Source organism: Tenebrio molitor, chromosome 1 (genome assembly GCF_963966145.1).
Source record: "Tenebrio molitor chromosome 1, icTenMoli1.1, whole genome shotgun sequence".
Classification (NCBI taxonomy): Eukaryota; Metazoa; Arthropoda; class Insecta; order Coleoptera; family Tenebrionidae; genus Tenebrio; species Tenebrio molitor.
Genome location: NC_091046.1, coordinates 41,129,113 through 41,149,597, shown reverse-complemented (window position 1 = coordinate 41,149,597; position 20,485 = coordinate 41,129,113). Strand labels below are relative to the sequence as shown.

Genomic DNA, 20,485 nt, shown 5'->3' with positions numbered 1-20,485 from the left:
TTTGAGTGCTATAAAAGTTGCAATGCAGCAATTTGAAAAAGGTAGAAATCGTTTCAAAATCATTATAAATCATCTTTAAAACTACATTCTGTTTTTATTGATTTATTCTATAATATATGCGAGGCAAGTTGATCATTTATTATTCCTGATATGGAAGCAACAGATATTTTAAAAGCGCCATTACGTGTGCAGCAAGGACAGGAACTGCAACACTTGATGACGTCGAGGATAGTAGAAAATAAATTAATGCTTTGTTGGTGGCTATTTGTGGTAGTGCTGGACCTCGCTACCCAATGAAAAAATCACTAGATTGTATAATTAATTGTCTTTTTTAGCAATAAGGAAGGTTATAAGGAAAAAACAATAATTCAGCAGTAGTGAGTCTTAATGGGGCCGTAAAAGTTTGCTTTGCATTATTTTGTGCAAATTAGAGAGAATTAAAAGCTGTTTAAGAACCACGAAAATAATTATAATAGCAATTATGTACTTCTTTGCATTCTGTTTATTATTCTAAATGTTTTATGTGTTCATGAATATTTGAAGTTATTTCCTGTATTACAGTTAATCTGATGCAACCAGGACTTGGTATTTACGTCAGTCTTGCTAATTTATCCTAAAATATACAATTGTTATGGATTAAAACAAATTGAAGAGAAACTTTTCCTGGCCAAATCCCATAACTTCCATTGGTCTTATGATCTCCTGATGAATGATTTGGTATCATTTAGAATTTTATTTTTGTCATTGACGACAAATAATAATATTGTCTTGCCGGTTTACATTAGAAACATTAGGGGCCAGTTTATAGAAAGAGAATTAAATATTTAATTCGAATTAAATTTTAATGCGCGATTAACCCGTGAATCCGAAACTTTGATTGGTTTAATCTGATCACGTGTTCAGTTAATCTCGCATTTGATTACGATTAACTTAATTTCACTTCTGTAAACGGGCCCAAGATCGATTTTTTATAACTATTTTAGATTAAAATCTAGAGAGAAAGAATCGAAATAGAGAATTTCTGATAAAAAAGCTGCTAACAAATAAATGTACAACATTTAATTAAGAAATTTAAACATGATGGGCCGTATCACGACACCGTTATTAAAGTCGCTGTTAACTAAAATCGTGATTAAAGTAAACATAAAACGATATAGATTTATGCAATTATAACCTGCCAGAAAGAGATGAATTCGTCACCATGGTAATTAAAGTCATGATTAATTTTAATAAGGGCCCAATGAATTTACACAGTGAACTTAATCGTAGCAGTCTACGAACTTTTTCCACGTTTGATTAATCTGCCAGTTTAATGAAATTCTTCAAAACAAACCTGCATATCATGAGATCATTCTCCATTTTTTATTTCACGCTCTTTCGAAAATATAGGGAACAGGAATAAAAATCCAGAAAGGAGAAAGGGAGGGAAGGGTGGGCGTAGGTGGCCGGGGAAAGTACCCCGGAGCCCCGCCGCACCACCTAAGGAAAAAAGAGGGGAGAAGGAAGAAAAAACAATTAGCCGACCGCAAGGTATACCGATAGGCCAGGAGTGGTGAAAGGGGAAGGCTATTAAAAAAAAAATAGGAATAAAAAAACTTGTAGAGTATTGATAAAAAAGGACAAATGTGAGATGAAAATAGTAAGATAAGAATTGAATAAATAGAACGAAAAATGAATATATCGAACTTGCAAGATTTAAAGAACTCACAATCTTTACATCCTTAGTATTGTTATTTATTATTATTGAAACAGGCTGGAATTTTTATTTTATGCTTTATCGAATAATTTTACTTGAAAACTTTATTTACCAGAAATTATCATTGGACTCAAAAACAGTTGACTGGATACGTCAAAAAATTATGCGAGGGTGGTGCAACATTATTGTTCACGTTATGGAAGTAAATTCCCACTGGTAATCATTAAAGACACCAATAATGCCATTGCTTGACGTAAATGAGTACCATGAGGGTATAGTTAAAACACTAATACCATCATTACTTCATTGTCTGAAAGATGTGTTTCATGAAGGTGCAATTTTAATCGTGTTATGAAATTGAAAAACACATCTAGGTAGATGCAATCTCGCTGGCAGCAATTCCTTTTTGGACTTCTTGTTTTAATAAAACGTAATTTATTTACTGCACGATCCATTTTGAAAAAATACAACAGTAATGGACAAACTATGTAATTCTAAATACCAAATAACTACCAAAAGGATTAAGCAAATTTACGTGCATATGTGACTGCCAAAAAATTATCATTTGCTCATAATGATTTTAAATTTGTAATTCCACGTCTTTTAGGTCAGGGACAATGCATGTCCTGCCCACGTACAATTCCATATTTAGGACTACGATAATGCTTTACTGTAACAAATAAAATCAACACCAAAATTTCAGAACAAACTCAAAGTGCCTAATTAAAAGTATAAAATGAAATAAATGTGTTAATAAAAACTGTGGAGATGTATTCAGAACAGGGGACACCACATTAAGTGGTCCAAATTTTCCAACGAGTAAAGAACTTGCTAAATTCTTTATTAAGAATGTGCTTTCAAACGTGGATTATTACGTTCCGTCAATGTCTGAACTTTACGGTAAATAATTTCAACCACTGGGTGTTATCTAAGCAGAATCTTTTTAATAACAAAAATATCTCACTTTTAAGTTGATCAAAATCTTGTGATTTTGTATAGCAATTATTGTTTCCATTTAATCATTTTCGCACCACGTGTTTTATAAAAAAAAAACTGTACGGTTATGAAATATAACAGCACTAATGCTGTTAGTAAAACAAAAAACAAGTACATATCTAATTAGCATTATAACCAAGACAGTGGCAATTTATTTATATTGTTATGACATAAATGTGAATGATGTGAAATTTAAAAAATCACCCGGTATAATAAACATCATGTTTTTTTGTGTTGTTGCTTATAACAGAATCTCTCAAAGTGAAGAAACTCGACTGTCTCTCGTTTATTCAAACCTCTCCTCAACTCTGTAATATTGCACTTACCAACCTTGTAGCGTAATAATTACATAACCTAATTTTCAATTTGAGGATGACAGTGCTAGTGGATCAGACCTACGCGATAGCGACACCGTCAATTGTTAGTGACGGTGTTGACTCATTCATATAGGAACCAAAGTCCAATTTTGATATTGCTGAAAGTGTTGAAACACAAGTTTTGAAATCTTTTGTTGTGCACAGACCATCCATTTTTGTCTTTGAACGTTTCGGAAGGGCAGTCAGAGCAGACAAAATAAATAAAAATTGTGGCTAATGGACGATGGTCCGGATATGGTTCAGCGGAAAAGGTTCTTTCCCATTTCCTAGTCAGGACACGAAGCGTCCAGCTTTATGAATGGTATAAAAACAAATGCTCCTCCATCCATCGTGAGTATTTAATGCGACAAGGGTCGTCGTGGGTTATCTGGCTCGCCCGTAGCTGGGGTGGGCCATGTGCGGGTCTCGTGCCAAGACCGCAAGTAATTGCCTGCGGTGGCGATAATTGACATATTGACTATGTCAGTGACAAGTGCCGTTCCACGAGGGGAGCACATTCTTTATCATAATGGCGCTTTATCAACAACAACACCAACAACACGTGTTCCCCACTCCACCTCCACGTTTCCGCCGCTGATCCGTTTAAACCCAATTGATTTTGCCTCTCCTTTAAATAATTGCAACCTTCGTAATTGCACCGCGCACAGGACGCATGAGGCAACGTCTATTATTGATATGATAATTAAAAATGTCGGCCTTCGCCGTCGTGCTCGTTAATAATTCATCGGCCTGACACAAAAATAAACTGGGACATGGAGCAAATTACAACGAGCCGATTGCACACGTGCGATTGTCCGGCCGCTCCGGTATGAAAATGAGGCTTTTTCACCGGATTGCTCAAACATGAGGTACCCGTTGCACCCGTGGCATTTCTACGATTCTACGTTCCACTTTTCGATTGGTCTGCTTTAAATAACTTTTATTAATAGGCGACTCCAATCAATTTAATTGCTGTTGAAAGCGTTCACCTGAATTAATAATAGTTTTTGAATTACGGTCGCTTTCAGAAAGGATTTGTCAGTACCAGGCGAAGGTGGATTCGGAGGGTTTTTAAATCAGTTTTCTTAACGGCGCTCTCCCTTGAAAAATCGATCTAATTTATTCTGGTACTTGGGGCACAATTGGGGTAGCAAATTTAGATTTTGTTAAAAATTTATCAGTCGGTTTGACTGAGTTGCACCGCATGCAGATATGTTTCAAATAATGCGGGTTATAAATTGCGCCGAATTAAATGCGAGATGTGTCTGGCTCATGTTGCACGGTTTGTAAAAATGTGAAAAACAGGTGTTGCATAAATTAATGTGGCTCGGTTTCGAAATTCGAAACAGAATACAGCGGGCAAATCCAAACTAATTATTTATAAAATTATACAAAAAGGTAAAAACTGAATGAATAATAAATGTGACATTTTCTTTTAATGGACGTTTTCTTACTGTTGACATTTCTAACTTATACTACATTATTATATTCTTCAATCCTCAAAATGTCAGTATTTCTACATTTGCTATCTACTTTTAGGTATGTGATTTTCTTCTTCGTCTTTCACTGAATTTTGTAACTGTTTAAAGTCCTTCCGCCGTCTTTTCTTGAATGTTATCAAAATTTTGTTGTCCAATTTTTGTAATTGTCTCATGTTCCAACTTTCCATTATATCGAGCGTTCAAAAAATTTGTAGTCAAGCAGGCCACGGTATTCTCTCTTTTCTATAAACGCAGATCATCTTTTTGCTTAATGTGCGACATTTTCTTCAGATACATAACCTCACTTTGATCATCAATTTAGGGTAATTTAAATAATTAATTTCATGTAAAAATCATGAAATTTTTTATCGATTAGCTCTAAAAAGAACAGTTTTTTGGTAAATCAATCTTTCTCATCATCGCTGAATAAATGATGTTTGACATCTAGACATCTGACGAAGCTGAATTAACCAAACAGAAGCTAGCTCCAGACCAGTTAACATTTTCAACGCATGTTACCTCTGCATTCCATTACGTTTACTTCCACCCATTTTTATTTTTCCTCTAAAGGTTTTGAGGATCCGTTGTCCTTTCAAAAGAGTTCAGCTCCCAATAAACGACAAGATTTTGTCTTTTTAAGGATTTTTAGCGATAGAGATTGCGATATTGTAGCATATTAGGTACCTACGTTATACATACCTATCAGAAAACTAAAAGGATGGAAAAAAAGTAAAAGGGCTAGTACCTGTAACAGATTGGAAAGGTCATATTTATTTTATTTTTCCTTTTGTTTAACTGTCGTTCCGTTTTGATGTTTTGTACCTAACAATTTTTTGGTCTATCGTAAGGATTTGTAACGCTTTCTTCTCTTTTTGAGAAAAAAAAATGAATAACTTACTACTATTTATTAAAATTTATCCTCAAAGTAGACGGTGAAGAGTCAATTGTGAACGCACCACGAATTACAGATCACGGATCAGCTGTTAAATTTAACCTCACTTTTTGTGTTGTTTGTGTTTTCACTCTGCAGACTGACGAGTGGTGCGTTCACAATCGACTCTTCAATGCCAACTTTGAGGAAAAAGAAATGAACACCCGATGTAAAGAAATATTGCAGATGACAAACAAACAAGAATCTCAATATCCAATCAACGTTTTGGTCTAGAAAATAAGTAATTGAATCATCTTTAACCACTGGTAGATAACAATTAATAAAAACACTGTCTGACACGTACTTTTTTTGATTCATTTCATATTTTTATGATGATAAATGATAGCTTAGGAAAGCGAACAAGGCAATGGAACAGAATTTGTGGAGAAAGAAGGCGTCTCTTGAGCATTCTCAGCTGAAGGTTCTTGCCGAAAAAATCACAATGCAAAAAACTTAGGTATTTTTCCTTGAACTATTGCGTCTGAAACAACACATAATTAAAGTGTTTTAAAATTTCTGTGGTGAATTTCGTAATTTTTAATTTCTAAATGAAATTATAAAAAAAAACATTAATAATAATGAATTTTGATAGATACGTGAGCGGTGCAGCAAGTAAAAATATTGCATAAACGCAATTTACTAATAAAATTTTAGTTGCAACATATCCTAAGTCATTTTGTTAATTACTTTTTTCGCAACGAATGTTTGATGATGTAATCTTTTAAGCGCAATAAATTTTTTACGATCGTATTTTATACATTCTTCTGTGGTATCCGTTATTATGGTGCATTCATTTTATGGCAAAACAATAAAACTAGTATCGATGCGTACTTTTTCCTCGACTCATTTGTTTCGCATTGCAAACGTGGTGCAGAACCCGACTTTGGAATGCAGTTAAAAGACTCGTGAATAGCTTTACGAGTTCTAGTTACACCCCCTCAAGTGTTCGGCCAACCGCGATGTAGCAGTCAAGGTTACGATTTCTTCGTCGTTGGTAACGTTCACCGCCGGCAGAGGCGCCCCAGATCGGGTGCCTCTTCGCGCGGTGCGCAGCGATGAGGCGACGGGGGCGTGGCGATTTGAGCGCGCCCCGCCCACGGGCCAACAAACTCTAAGCAAATTTCTAAACCCCTAACTAAGTTGACGTCAGCGAGCTGTTTCCGATCGCCTTCGTGCGGTCGTTCGGGCGTCCTCGGGCGAATTCTCATAGTGGTGTAAGAACACTTGCCGTGTTTAGTTCGAGCGTAAAGTGAGGCGAGTAGTGTGCGTTGGCCGTGTCGTTTTCGCGTGATAGTTCTCCAGGTGTCAGTGCACTGTTCGGTGATGGTGAGGGCGAGCGGCGCCATGGGGGCCGGGAGGTGATCGTGCGGATGTGCGAGCGCGGCTCAGTGCGATGAGCAGCGGGCCCCTGCCCCCCGTTCCGGATCTCATCCCCATAGCCGCGCTGCTGAAGAGCCCCAACAATAACGGCAGGGCGCGCCGGGAGTGCGCCCCTTGCGCGGCCCACTCGGAGGCTATGGGCGAGCAGCGCTCGCGGCGGACGGGGAGCCAACCTTCCGCCGACCTGATCGATAGCGCACAGTCACGTGGCCCCAGCGCCGCCCCACAGCCGCCGCAGTCCCGGAAAGCGAGGTCCGAGCGTCACCGTAAATCAGACAGACGACGCGAGCACCGCAAGCCCGCCAGGACACGGTCCGGCAGCAAACACAGCCCCAGGTCCCGCGACCCCTCGACGCCGGCATCCTCTCCGGAGAGGCCCGCGAACCCGCGAGTCAACCCCATTTTCGTGTGGGTCCGGCAGGAAGACACACGCATCGTGGACGTGAAATGCGAGGACTACGACAAGCGCAACCGCATCCTTCTGACCAAGACGGCCCAAGGGTGGCGCGCCATCCCCCGCACGGAGACCCTCGTGCCCACCCTGAAGGAGGCGGCTGAGGCGCATCACCACCACCACCACCACCACCGCAACCGCAAGTCCCGCAAGACCAAGGTGCGCCGGAGGTCCGCGGCCGTGCAGGTGGACTCCGACATCCAGCTGGACCAGGACGACGATCGGCCGCCCTCGCCGACGTGGACCTCCCCCGTTAACGTCGAATCCCATCTGCCGTCCCACAAAATTCACGTCCCCAAGAAGTGTCCGAGTCCGAGCCCCTCAGACAGCCCGAGTGTAAACAGTATCGTAATTGACAGTGCGCAGACTCAGGATGAGAAGTGCAGTGCCGCTAAAATATGTGACGTCAGCCCCTTAGATAACCTCCTCGCCGTGGCCGAATTCGAATTCAACCAACACATGCAATCCGGCGAATGGGAAAAGACCCCAGACAACGATGACATCGACGACGAGCAAAAAGAGTTCATCAACAACATGGAACAGCTCAACAATCTCATCGAGTCCTGTTCCAAAACGGACGACAAAGACGAACACCCCGATTTCGACGGACACCCGACCAAAACGGAAGATTGCGATTATACAGAAGACGACGACAATAATCTCGCCATGGACGACATCCTAAGTCGACTGGAACAGTCCCTCAGAAGCCCCGAATGCCCAGAAATCACCGAAGTCCTCAACACTTACGAGACCAAACTAGAAGACATCAAAGAAGCCGACTGCTTCGACAGTGATATAAACGAAAACAATTACAAATCAGTACCTGAGCTGGAGAGCTTCTTCGAAGAGACCAAAACAACAACCGACAAAGAAGCCGACCCCGACACCCCAAACCAATCACCCCCGGAAGACATCGTCGAGTCGTCGACCACCAACGAAGACGAACCCACCGACCTGTCGATAAAACCAAAATACGACGACAATGAGTGCAACAACGTCAACGACGTCGAGCAACCCACCGACCTGAGCGTCCCCAAGAACCCCAACACTGCGTCCCCCGTGCGATCGTCGACTCCTCGACCGCCCTCGCAGAACTCCGAAGCCATCCAGTCGCCGCAGCCGAGCGGGATCCCGGCCGTGCCGCCCTCCCCCGACATAGTTTCAACCAGTGCCAACAACTGCAAGAACAAATCAGTATTCCTCGAGTCCCTGCTGACCACGACTTCCCAAAAAATCGCACTCAACTCGGAAGTGACCATCATCAAGCAGAAAGAACCTTTGGATCTGGGAAAGTGTCGAAAGTCAGCCAGTCCCACCGTGACGTGCTCCGAAGAAGTGAAAAACGGCGGCGACGATTCGGAACCGCCCACCAAAAAATTCAAATCAGGCGACCTCACCTTGAAGAATCTGTTGGACTTGGAGATGGCGAAGTCGGGGGCGGAAAGCAAGACGACGGAAAAATCGAGCGTCCCGGAAACTCCCAGATTGCTCGAGCTGTTGAAGACTGATTCAGGACCTGATCCTTTAACGCAGCTGAGACAGATTCTCTACGACACTAATTTGAATATCCCGGACCCGATGTTGGTACCGAAAGAGAGATTGAGTCAGATTATCTCGCATCCAGGCCGCGAGATCCCGCGGTTGTTGAAGCAAAGACCCGAATTGAGATTGCCGGAAGCTTTGGCGTTTCCACATTTGCTCCAAGACCCGGATATTCTGGTGATTACCCTCCAGCAACTGGAAACCATAATACTCAAACAGAACCAGTCGTTAAATCTGAGAGAAATGAAAGGCACCAACGAGAAGAGTCAAGACAAAGGGACCAAGAGGCCGGAGAAACTTCCGGAGTCGAGCAAAGACAGCCACTCGAAGAAGAAGAGCCTCGACGAGTCCGTCAGCAAGCTGATGACCTCCGTGCAGGAGTCGCTGCCCAAGAGCGGCTTCAACGAGCTGGCGAGCGACATCGACGCCGCCACGACGGCGGCGTTCAACCAGATGATCTGGCTGCCGTATCTCAACCAGCTGGAGGCGATGTCTTTCGGGAGCAACCCCGAGATGATGAAGATGCTGTCGAACTCGCTCCCGATGTATCCAGGTCAGCTCCCCGACCTGAATCACTTGATCGGGGCCAATCGATTCCCGCCTCCGGTCAACTTCCCGATGCAACAACCCCAAGTCAACTACAACTCCCTGGAGTTGTCCATGTGGCAGGAAGCGATGATGCAGGCCAACATGTTGCGACCTAAGCACCCCTTCGAAGGCCTAAACCAGAAGAACTCGTTCAGGGACTACCTGGACAAGATGAATTTCGCTGCATCAGCGAAGACCCCCCTGAACAATCACAAATTGCCGTCGACCCTGATGAACAAGCCCCCGCCCAACAACTTCTACCCCTCGGGAACGAACGGCCACGCGCCCTTCCCCAACTCTTTCCTGAACGGGCCCGGCTACCAGTCGAACAGTTCCAAGCAGAACCTGCAGATCCCCCACTTCAACCCCCTGTTCGGTCAGAAGAACCTCCAACAGAAACCGCCGTCGCATCCGTATTTGCCGAAGAAGTTCGACCCCAAACCGAACTTCTCCAGTTTCTACCACCAGCGGTCGGACCAGAAGCAGGAACACAAACAGAAAGTTTCCTGCAAGTCGTTCGCGAACGTCTCTTACCAGAGGCACTCGTCCAGCGAACAGAGGGACAAGAACGGCGACTTCTCCAAACACCACTCGCAGCCTATTGATCTTTCTGGTTCAACGGCACCGGCGACCAAGCTGAAGGTTAAACAGCATCTCATCGATCCGGCGAACGCGTCCAAGTTGCTAAAGCACGACGACGTCCCCGAGGTCGGCAGCACCACCGCCAGCGTCGAGGAAATGCAGGACGCACACAAACACCTCTGGCACCCGCTCTTCGGAAAGTGAGTACCCGCTTTTCAATCCTGCTGAAATTCTTGTGCTTTCAGGCGACACGATTATCGCACTTAATTATCGTTTTGTTGTATCTTTAGTCGCAATAAATTTTATGGCGAAAATATTGCACCAACAACTTTAACTTTGCACGAGTGTTATAACTTTCTTGGCATTTTAAGCGTGTGTTTACTTTGAAAATGCAGCGTAATCGTATTAATAGCTTTCACGCTTATCTCGATTATCATATTGTATTATTCAAATTTATGTGGTAAATACGTTTTAACAGAACGAATTTGCATTTCTATTGTGATTTTATCGGCGAACGTAAAGCAAAACTCGAAGTGTGTTGAAATGAAAGGGTTTCCACGATTGAGTACGATTGCATGTTCGAAATAGATAAATATTTTTCAATTTACTACCGCTTTCGTCTACCAACTTTTCAAGGATCTTCCAGCTGGCGTGTTATACTTTAAATTTTACACTTTTCTCTCGGTGGTAAACAGTAATTATCATTATCTAGTTCAAGCTTCTAGCACTTAAATTTACATAAAATGCCTTCAAACTTAACGTGCTTCATTTCAACTAATTGTCTTGTTAATCACAGAGGAATTTTTTGCAGTTACTGCATAATTTCAATAGACCTGAAAATTATAGAGCTTTTAAAAAGTTCATGGTACTTCAATTGTTCACAGGAATTGTATATTTTTGGAATATTATACATTTTCAAACATTAAAAATCTTCCTCACTTCGTTCGACAGCGAAACTACCAGCCTCAGCACATAAAAAATCATTTTTACTCCTAATAACGTAATATGCTATTTTGGTGCAAAGTGCATTTTTTTTTTCTACTACCAGCTTTATCAGTATGCGTAAATAACTATTCCATAACATTTGATTAGATACCAATTGTCATATTTTTTTCATTTAGTAATACATATCTGTCTTGGTATTGTCAATGTTGCTAGAGCTTAAAACTTTTTTTGGTTACGATCTCCATTCCTTTTTTAAATTTTAAAAATAGGGATTTGAAAAACTCTACGTAGTTTATGCAAAGAATGCAAAGAAATAGTAGTTTATTTAACGAGTTCGTGTGTAAATTGGGCTTTTTTTGACATGAGTCATTTTAAAATGCGAGTGAAACGAGCGTTTTAAAGGCCCATGAGTGCCAAAAAACCCAATTTACACACGAACGAGTTGAATACAACGTTTTTTTATTCGAGAGAGCCACTTGAAAGCTCCAAATCGCTTAAAATCTTTAAAATTAACTTGACGTTTCGTTTTGACAAGTTGTGACATTTATCAAAATCCGTTCTCACAGGAGAAAATTCTCAAATTCTGACAGTGTCGAACAAAAAAATATTTTGTAAAATTAAATCTACATAGTTAAATAATATATTTAATCAACTTAAGTACAGTCGCGAGCAATAAATTTTGATCGTCAAGGTCATTCTTTGACGCAATCGAAAATGCTCCATTGTAAAACAGTCGTAAATATCATAACCTATCATCATGTTGTATGACATTAATTGTCTTTTTTTTCTCAATTTTTTGACACTTTGTTGACGTGGGCATAATCAGGCAGGGAAATTTTTTAAAAATTTGTGACAATCTAACCAAATTTTGAAATGACATTGACGACCAAAATTTATTGCTCGCGACAATACATTACATTTTTGGTTTACATTACAAAAATTTCCGATAATAATGCGGAATCTGGAAAAGTGCCCCGAATGCTTGCAGCGTTTCCACGTTGAATAGCAAGGGAAATCCTCTCGAAAAGGAATTTCTTTGATTAAATTGGTCACATTCACAGTAGTTTCTACAGAGTGCATTTTTTTGTAGATCCTTTTAAAGGACCATTATTGCCACGCAACTTGGACCAAATTTGCTAGAAACGTGGTCTAAACAGGTCTAAAAATATTTTGATTATGACTTTGGCTGGCCACGAATTCGTTGGCTTCCTAGGTATTAAAAAAATTAAACCAATCTATTTTTCAAAATTTGAAATTTAATTCACCACGACGAGACAAACAAAATTCAAGTCTCAGATTAACTCGGACGAACTTTGACCTAAAACTAAGTAAATCGTCGAGTAGAATTGCAGTTTTTCATTTAATTACCCATTATTAGCACATACGTGTCAAAGACGGTTTTGTAAGAATCAATCTACGAGTCAATTCTCGTTTTTCAGTGGCGACTTACCTTGAAGTTTTCACTTGTACTGCATTATTATACAAAGAAATACCAATTAATCAAACAGGTTCTGAATGCAAAGATACTGAATTATACATCTGCTTATTACATATATGCAATCCCTATTTTTTGCCTGCAAGTGTAAAAACTCCACTTTCGCAAGGGAGTGATTCGTGACTCGATGACTTCAGCATTCCTCTCCTCCTGAAACATTTAATTGGTCTACTTAGAAGAAATCACAGAAATAAAACTTTAACACCGTCTTTTTTGAATCGAAACAATCGCCTTGCCGTAATTGCTCCCAGACAAATGATTTCCTGCAATAAATTACATTTTCTTTGTAATAACAGTTGGTAGGTTAAAATTTAAGCGTACGCCGTGTAATTACGCATGCAGTGTATTACGTGAAGTTCTATTTTGAAAGTCACGTGTGATTTCCTTGTTCCCACAGGATTCGAGAGTCGTTTTAGCAACAAGTCGAAGGAACGATCTATATTAAGATCGGTTGCAAAACGCAATGACACGAGCGTCTTGCAATGATCGATTTGTTTCTTTCGTTTTATGTGCAATTTGCATTCGGGTTTATGGAGTGGCAACCTTGAAACAATTTCGCTGCATAAAGACGAAAATAGCAGTTCTCTGTTGGTAAACAAGATCGTTCACCTTCGGGCGTTGCGGATTATTGTTATTCTAGATTAATTATTGTTATTATGGCGAAGAGCTTCCGTAAACACGGCGGAGAAATGAGGCGAACGTAGAAAAGTTTGCGCAAATCCACATTCGATTTAATTAAAATGGAATTGGAATTAAAGATGAATAAATACAAGAAATGTCACGGTTCGACTGGTTCGACTTAATTGACTATTTCCGCAAAGTAATTGTTAATTTAGTACAGTCTTTTGACTCCTGGAATAGAATATTGATTAAAGCCATAAATTATGGAAACGCCATCGTAAATAATGACAGTGTTGCTAAAAATTGACGCTTCCTCGAGCGATAAAGAATTTATTGATTACAATGAAGAACGTTTTCAAAATTTCAATTTTCTCTTCGTTGTTTTTCCACCGCAATCAGCAACTATTACAACTCATAAATCAAGATAAAAGTATCACGTTTAATGATAAAGTGGAAATAACGTTTTGCAAACTGGTTCAAAATTCTAATTACAAAAGCGTGTTTGTGCAGTTCTTAATTTTATTATAACGTAAAGCAGATAAGCGCAATGATTTTTGAACAAAAGTAAAATTATTACATAAAAAAGTGTATTGTTCTCTACAAGTTATGTAATACTTTATAACGGGCCTTCAAATAATTTTATATTTAGAGCAACCTATGGAAATTCAATTGTTTGCAACATTTTTCCAGCGTAGAAAATGACACAAGAAACGTCTGGCATTTTAACGAAATAAAATTAGGTTAGAAAATATTTTTAATTTTTGTAGTGCATTCTCCCTATTCCCCCTCCACGGAATATGACAATATGAAATTGGGAAAAAGCTTACTATGTAACCAGTGTAACTCCGGAGAATAATTGGTTACCTACAAAAATTACTTTACACTGTTAACAGAATTAGAATGTCGCCTACGCCTACTCTAAATATATATTTATTTGAAGGCCCGATACAAAGACAAGTAAAATATATATAAAATTTATTTTCTTAAAATAACCCGTTTCAATTTTTTTGGATTTTTTTTAAAGTTTGAAATTCAAAAATATTTAAAATCCAGGAAGAATAAATGTTAGTTGACTTAGTTTTTACAGACTTTTTTTCACTAAATCAATTTTTTAAAGAAAAGAGGCAGAAATGATCATTTCTTATTTTCAGTAAAAGCTCAAGGTTAGTCATATACAAAAGCTCAATTTAGCGAAAAAAACGAAATTAATTGTGTGTAATGGTAATTTATTTAATTATTATTTTATATGCATATACATATGTATGTATTTTGTAATTTGACTTTTTAACCTTGTACCGATTAATCTCTTCTATTTTTTAAGCAAATTGAAGCACAATTTTTATAATTTTGTCTAAGAAAGCAAACATTTAATTAGCGCATTTGTAACATTTATTTCGTTATTCTGGTAGTGAATGACATTTAAAAAAGCATAACCTTTGCAGATGCAATAAACGTCAAGATAAGAACAGTAATTAATTAAATTTGAAGATAACCTTCAAATATTAATCAATTTTATGAAGCCATGGGCGGATCCAAGTTTTGTGTGTTTAGGAACATTAAAGATAATATCTCTTATGTAAGCCAATTTTATTGTAAATATTTACGATAAATAATTATGAAAAAATATTTGAACAAGAAAAGAAAAGCAAACACGCCGACTTAATTGACAAAATGATAAAATATAACGCAAAAAAAACACATTCAAGAGTATTTACTCATTTTACCTTTATTAATAGTCTTCCTACTCTCTTTTCATTTTCACAAAAAAATCTATGTATTTCTGTATATGTATTTATCATTGCGGATGTTTCTATCAAGCAATGAAACTGAAGTTACAACGGAAGAAGGTTCTTCAAGCGGCCACCCATCCAAACACTGACTCCACCCGACGCTGCTTAGTTTACTGATCGAATGACGGTAGCACTTTCATAGTAGCAGGGCCGTCATATTATTTATTACGAGTATTATCCGTGGAATCTTTGTTTTACGATAACTTTTTTTTCAAAATATTTGTAAAGGCTCCAAGGCTACTGATTTCGGTACCAATCGATTTAGTACTTCAAGAAATATACACAATTTTGTACAATTTTTCGAAATTGAAATCTTTGAAATCTTCTTTGATGTAAAATACCGTGAGATCGAAAAAAAAAAATTGTTGGCTGTGACCAAGAATTTCAGTTGGCAATTCGTTAAAATTTCAATCATCAGATGTCAGTCTTAAAAGTTAGGTTAGTGATTTTGAGGACATTGAAATCTTGATTTTCATAAAGGTGTGCATTATGTGTGACGTGTCATAAAAGAATCATGAGGAGCTCCAATCGTATTTACGAACTAGAGTAAATGTTCGAAATGTCTGCCTTCAGCTTCCAAACATAGTGCTACTCTCTTCGCTTCATGTTTTCAAATGACCTTCGCAAAGTTGGGACCGGGGACATCAATTAAATTGCAGTTATCAGTAATTACATGCATTAATTCGGGAATTGTGCCAGGCCTGTTTTTGAACACGTTGTTTTTCAGGTATGGAAAAACAAAATAATCAAGGAAAGTTGTTGATAAGTGCCTTAAAAGTCCGGAATGACAGTTACTATTGTAATTAATGACATCTGAGGACATTTGAATTAGATTTTTACGTGCTGTCAACTGAAGTGTATTAATTATGGCCATCTCGATTTTTTTTTCGATCGCACGGTATTAGTGGCCTGTTGATTTTGATGCCGATCGGATCACTGGTTTTGGAGAAATTCTGCACCCATTTAGTACCTACGCAGTATCTTCCTAGCAGAACCAAATTCTACTAGTGTTTTTTTTATTAAAAATTATGTAGGAAAATAATTTTGGAAGTCACTTACTGTTCCCCATATTGATATTTTTTATTACAGTATTATTCTGTCTCCTTTTTAAGTCGCACGTACCAACTGGCAATTTGTCTGCGACTGATTAACAATTCCGAATTAAAGGAAAAGTTCTTAGTCGAGAAATAAACTGGACCTGCTCTTGCCAGAGCCATATGCGAGCCTGGCAAGAAACTTTATATAAGTATTTGAATTTCATAGAAACAGTTAGAGAAATATTTCCGTAGAAAAAGCAGAATAATTTTATCAATCAATAAAGCGGCACTAGAAATGTCGATTATGCGACTCGTAACCATTCCCATAAATAATTTATGAAGTCACCTTAATACTTTTTGAAGTGTGGAATTTCGCCTGGAACCCGGTATTTGCGAGATAACGAGCGCCATTAAAATACAAACAAACGCCAGGTCGTATTAATATCGCTGTTAATAAATTGTGTCGCAACACCATAAGAAATTCATTGTACAAAACAGAAAGAGGGTTCAATTAAATCAGTAATTTTAGAAATCAACGGTTTGATTGTTGCGGGTGGTTCTGTCGTTAATTATAAATATCAGGATAGCCTAGAGTTCTTAATGACATTTCACCAGCCAATCAATAACCTTAATGCCACACCGATTTTCAACAAGACGAGTAAATTAATTAATGGTTGAAGCAGAACCGGATGAGTTACTCTGCCCTTGAATGTCCATCCCACTTAATAAAATTTAATATTTCATGTTGAATGCCATTCACTGTCGATGTACAGTCTGTCGCAAAGCATACGCCACTCGCCTTTAGTCGCTGCACTTGCTGTACCACGTAAAGCGCGATTTTGCGCTAAAAATTGCCGTACGCAACCGACTGTACTTAATTATGGAGATAAAATGCAATGCTGCAATTCATCTGGTCGTCCAGAGTGCACCACTCAAAGAACGAACAAATGGTGTGCTTTGTGGTTTCTTTGGTGAAAAGGTTTCACGCACCAGCTTCTTCGACATTGTTTTTTGGCGATAATATATTTTCCGACACATTCTTTCCATCGAGAATTCCATTTTAATGCTCTTTTGTGCTTTACAAACAGCGAGCTTTGTGTCAAAGCTGAAGGCAACACGCGAATGCATGAAATCAGCGTTTTGGGAAAAAAGATTTTTGTTACAACAAAAGAGAAGAGGTCGTTGCTTGCACATCGAGTCTAAAATGAAAAGTGTAAAACAAAAGAGAGCTTTCAGGTTTTCAACAAGTGAAAGAAAAATAAATTTGATTGTAGACTGGAGGAAAGCACAGCAAGGCTAACAAAAGCACAAAAGAAATGTAATGTTTATTTTTGTGTGCAAAACTTTAAACTTTCTGAAGGTGCTTCACACTTACACTTTTTAGATGTACAGAGTGATCAACAAGAATCCAAATCAGAGCAAGCGTTGCAAATTATCGGTCACGTCGTAGCAAAATCATATGCACATAATCGGTGAAAACATGGGCGTAGACAATTTATGGTCTCAAACGCTATTTAATAAAAAATGATACCTTATTTTATTTTAGACGTTGGAATTATAATTGTGCATTTTATTATTATTATAAGATAAGGGAAACAATTTATAAGATTAACAAGAGCAACATTTTACATTTGTAAGAGTAAGTAAATTATCATCTTTATTGCCAAACGCGACGCCACTGGTACGGAGATGCTTCGTTGAAATGTCACATTTCAAAATTCAAGGATGTTGTTGTTGACAATTTAAGTGATTTAACCTAGAAAACAAATCTTCGATTTCGGCAAAGTTTACAGACGTTTATTGAAGTTGTAAGCAATAATTATCCCAGAATAAGTTGTAAAATGGGTTTTACCATTAAAGAGAAGGCATTTTTATTAGATTATTTTCGAAAGAGGGTGAAACAAGAAAATGAAAACTGGCTTTACTTTGTACCACCTTACACCGAAGAATTTCAAGCCAGATGTCTGAACCTGATGGTATTGGTTATCAACAAGTTTATCAATGTCTTAAAATTATAGTGCCTAATTTTAACACATCATAATCCATCATTAAGAAGAAGTCAGGTCAGTCCTTAGTTCAAATTTTAGAAACGGTGCAAAATGTTCGACAAATTATCAAGGAACATCCCTCAACTTTCGTAAGGTGTTTAAGACAGCAAGTTAAATTGTGTTATGGCACTTATCAGAAAATTTTTAAGAAGGATATTAATTTGTTTCCCTTTGTGTGTTGCAAGAAATAAAACCCACACATTACCTTAAACAAATTGACAGCTTCATAAGGGTTTTTGAAATTATGAGAGGCAAGTTTGATTCTGTCTGGACCACAATGGAGAACATTTTGAGCAGTTTTTGTGAAAACTTATTTTTTGACCTTGGAGTAATTTAAATGTTTTAAACACTGCTAGAAAAATACGAGTAAGTTCTCAATTACCCAAAAATTAGAGAATAATAACTTTTACACTTACAGAAAACAACAAAACAAAGAATTGTGAAAAATAATTATTTTTAAAATTTTGTAACTCAAGATTGTGCCTTATGAAGGAATTTTGTGTAACTGTGTGTTTTTTCCTTAATCAATAATAAATAATAATTAATTATAACTTGCTTTTAAATCTATTATTCATGAATTACAAAAAATTTATAAAGGCAATTAATAATAGATTTTTGAGAGGTAGGCAACCAACAAAACGAGTTGCACAGCAAGTAAATAAAAGCGGCTGATTCATGATGGAAATACGTTTCGATAAAACAAAAGATGAGGTAGCACTCTTGATTTGGTTTCTTGTTGATCACTCTGTATTAGACCGTATTGCAGCATAAATACAAAATTCACGAAAAAACCAGGACAAAACTGAAGGTGGAGATGTAAAATGTAAGAATTTGGCAGCAAAAGGGATAAAATATTAATGAAACAAACAGCTACGGCACAAATGTATTTGTAAAACTGTGAAATTAAATATTTTATAATGATTGTGGAAGTGAGGTTATGTTGACGTACCCGCCAGACGGAGATTTTTGTGCGGGAAATTTAAAATTCGGGGTGCAAACGTTAAAAATTCTCGTGCCAGGTAGATTTCACTTGAGTTTTGTTATTAAAAGGATTAACAATTAGAGGTATTAAGTCAGTGCTCGCAAAGAGCCAATCGCTTTGAAGTTGGTGGAGCATTTTAGCCCGACCCGTCCAAAACAGAAAATGTAAATTATTAATACCCCTTTTACGTCAAGTTTTATCTTCTATAAAAGTGTTTGATCAATTAAGTTGTTTGTTGTTGGTAAAACGCCAATCGGTTGGTAAAAGGCAACATTTGGTGCAGAAGGGTATTAATTTATATTTTTTGGCTTGTCAAGCCTGATAAAAGCTCGCCTGGTGTACTCGTTACGAGAAACACATTTTTAATAATTTGCAAACAAGCCCCTCAAAAATAACACAAAACGCATTTTCACTCATTTCTATTCATTACAATTTTAATTAAATTTTTTCCTGGAGCTTGTTAGAAAAATTCGCTTTGAATGACAAAGAACCGAGGGAATTTGTTAGTGACAGTTTGTGTTTCATATTTTTTTAACTGCTAAAATTGTTTGCAATTTTTTTGCAACAAAAGATACGCCCTTTGTGTCGTTCCAAATATTTGAAGCACTGCAAATTATTTCAACTTTGGTCAAAGGGTCTTTGTTGTGCTGGAAGATCGAGCTGCGATGAGCACGTCCATCATGATCGTTTACAGTTGTAAATGTATGTAAATGTTTGTTAAATTGTGCTTGAAGTGTGTTTAAGGTAAAAATGCGTTAAGTCTTATTTATTGTTATTAACTATCCGTATTTTGTAACTTGTTTCGCTGTATATGGTGGTGGAGCAATAAGGCACAAAGAGATTGGCAATCGCTCGTCTACTTCGCATAAATAATTCTCCTTAACTACTTTCAGAAGTTATTAAATATAAATGTCATTATTAAGAAAGCTCAATAGTATTTCTGCTTAAGTTTTCATTTTATTGTGAAATCTATTGATTGTGAGGGTTGCAAAGGATCAAAGAACAAATTTCATATTTCTCGTGTGTGCGGAATATCTTAGAATTAGGCGAAAGTACTCTCGAACACTACAAAGAAAGCAAGCCCCAAAGCAGCTTAGAGAGATTTAAAAAAAATTAAAGAATATGACTAAAAAAATTCGATTGTGATGGATGAAGAAAAATACCACATCAGCTTACAGTCTTGTGTGAGAGTGAAAGATTTGAATGCTAAAGGAAATTTCGAAAGAATATCTTTGCTTGAGTTATCATAACAAAAGACACAAAGAGGAGATTTACACAATGTACATTTTTTATGAGAAAATATCATTCCATGGAAAATTATTGTATGTATGTTGGTTTGCTTTAGTTGGCTCTAATTGGCTCAATTAAGAAATAATTTTAGTTACCAGTGAACTCAACAAATGTCTCAAAACCTGAGTGAACAGCTGGAAAACTAAATAAACAGTTGAAAATAAAATTAAAAAACCTAAAGACTTCAACAAATTAACACAAAATCAAAGGGTTTGTAATTTGAAAATTTCGCAAATCAAAAAGTGAGGTTAGATTAAACAGTGGTGGTGCG

General features: G+C 37.8%; 1 protein-coding gene and 1 long non-coding RNA gene across 3 annotated transcripts in view; both read left to right on the top strand.

Moving 5' to 3' along the window:
• The first annotated feature begins 6,709 nt into the window (after positions 1-6,709).
• The window catches only part of LOC138130252 (uncharacterized), a 35,534-nt gene continuing 21,758 nt past the window's right edge, over positions 6,710-20,485 (top strand). For both annotated transcript variants that reach the window (XR_011159537.1, XM_069046684.1), the window contains exon 1: positions 6,710-10,206. Coding sequence is in view for 1 of the 2 variants with exons in the window: in XM_069046684.1 (XP_068902785.1) it covers positions 6,854-10,206 (3,353 nt within the window). In the remaining variant the exon portion in view is untranslated. The remainder of the gene's footprint in view (positions 10,207-20,485) is intronic.
• Positions 18,040-18,493, top strand: LOC138134524 (uncharacterized). Its single transcript, XR_011160750.1, has 2 exons — positions 18,040-18,308; positions 18,361-18,493. It is a non-coding gene; the product is annotated as an uncharacterized lncRNA (long non-coding RNA).